Source organism: Emiliania huxleyi, assembly GCF_000372725.1.
Source record: "Emiliania huxleyi CCMP1516 unplaced genomic scaffold EMIHUscaffold_11612, whole genome shotgun sequence".
NCBI lineage: Eukaryota > Haptophyta > Isochrysidales > Noelaerhabdaceae > Emiliania > Emiliania huxleyi.
In genome coordinates, this window is record NW_005201442.1 from 1 (window position 1) to 1,002 (window position 1,002).

The 1,002-nt window shown below is 64.6% G+C and overlaps 1 protein-coding gene across 1 annotated transcript; it reads right to left on the reverse strand.

The window, feature by feature from the left end:
• Positions 1–581: 581 nt before the first annotated feature.
• EMIHUDRAFT_260698 (hypothetical protein) lies at positions 582–962 on the reverse strand (the record flags this gene model as incomplete). The annotated part of the gene is made up of 1 exon (XM_005791047.1): positions 582–962. One exon carries the CDS (start codon positions 960–962, stop codon positions 582–584), a length of 381 nt encoding a protein of 126 aa, XP_005791104.1.
• Between the last annotated feature and the right edge of the window lie 40 nt (positions 963–1,002).

Below are 1,002 nucleotides of genomic sequence, written 5' to 3' on the forward strand. Positions count from 1 at the left end.
TCAGGGTGAGGGTGAGGGAGGAGGGGGAGGAGGAGTTCGGCGCTTGGAGCGGTGCCGGACAGGGGCCCACAGGGGAGGAAAATGGAGGACAATGTCGACACCGCTCTGATTCGACTTTTAACTCTTCAAACAATCAGTGGCACGCGCCGCAGTGCGTGCCACTGTAGCGGATCCGTCTACAGTTAGTTCGATCAGTAGTCGGCTCCATCTCGATGTGAGCACACATGCCCCACGCCGAGCGAAGGGGGGGTGTAAGGTAAGGTAAGGTAAGGTAAACGTCTCCACACACACAAAGTGGTGGGGCAAGGGGGGGCGACCCTCGCATCTCCACGCCCGGGACACGGGCAGGAGCCCCACGGCATTCAAAGTGCAAGCACCGGCCCGGTGCCGTGGGTGAGCAACCTGCACCCCACTCCTACTCCTATAACACAACCCCCACAGCGTGGTCGTCTACGTGTTCAGAAACACCAAGCAGCGAGGCGAGGGTGAAGGGGTAAGGGGCTGTGTGGGGCTATCTGTGACCATCTAGCCTGGGGGGTAGCAGGAGGGGGGGGCAGAGGGTAAGATATGGGTGAGGCCAGCTACAAGTCGGACGCCCTCCCGTCGTCGGAATAATCCTCGGAGCGGTCGGCGTCCTCGTCGTCGTCCTCGGTCTGCATCGCGTCGCCAGCCGTGAACCTGAACACGGCGTCGGCCGGCGCCGAGGCGCCGGCGGCCGTCATCAGGTGCATGACTATGCGGTCGCGGTATGCCGCATCGATCTCTCCGTGCTCGGCCAGCTCGTTCGCGAGCCAGTCCGAGGCGACGGTCGTCGCCACGGTCCCCTGGGGAACTGTGGCGTACACCTTGCTGGGGCCGCGTCGATACCCGTCGTCCCTCTCCGGGGGCAGCGAGTATTCGACCCCCATTTTGGACCCGGCCTGGCTGCGCGCCTGCGCAGCTGCAGACCGCAGCCCGGCCATCACGTACTGGATGTTCTCGCGCAGCTGCGCCCGCGGGGCC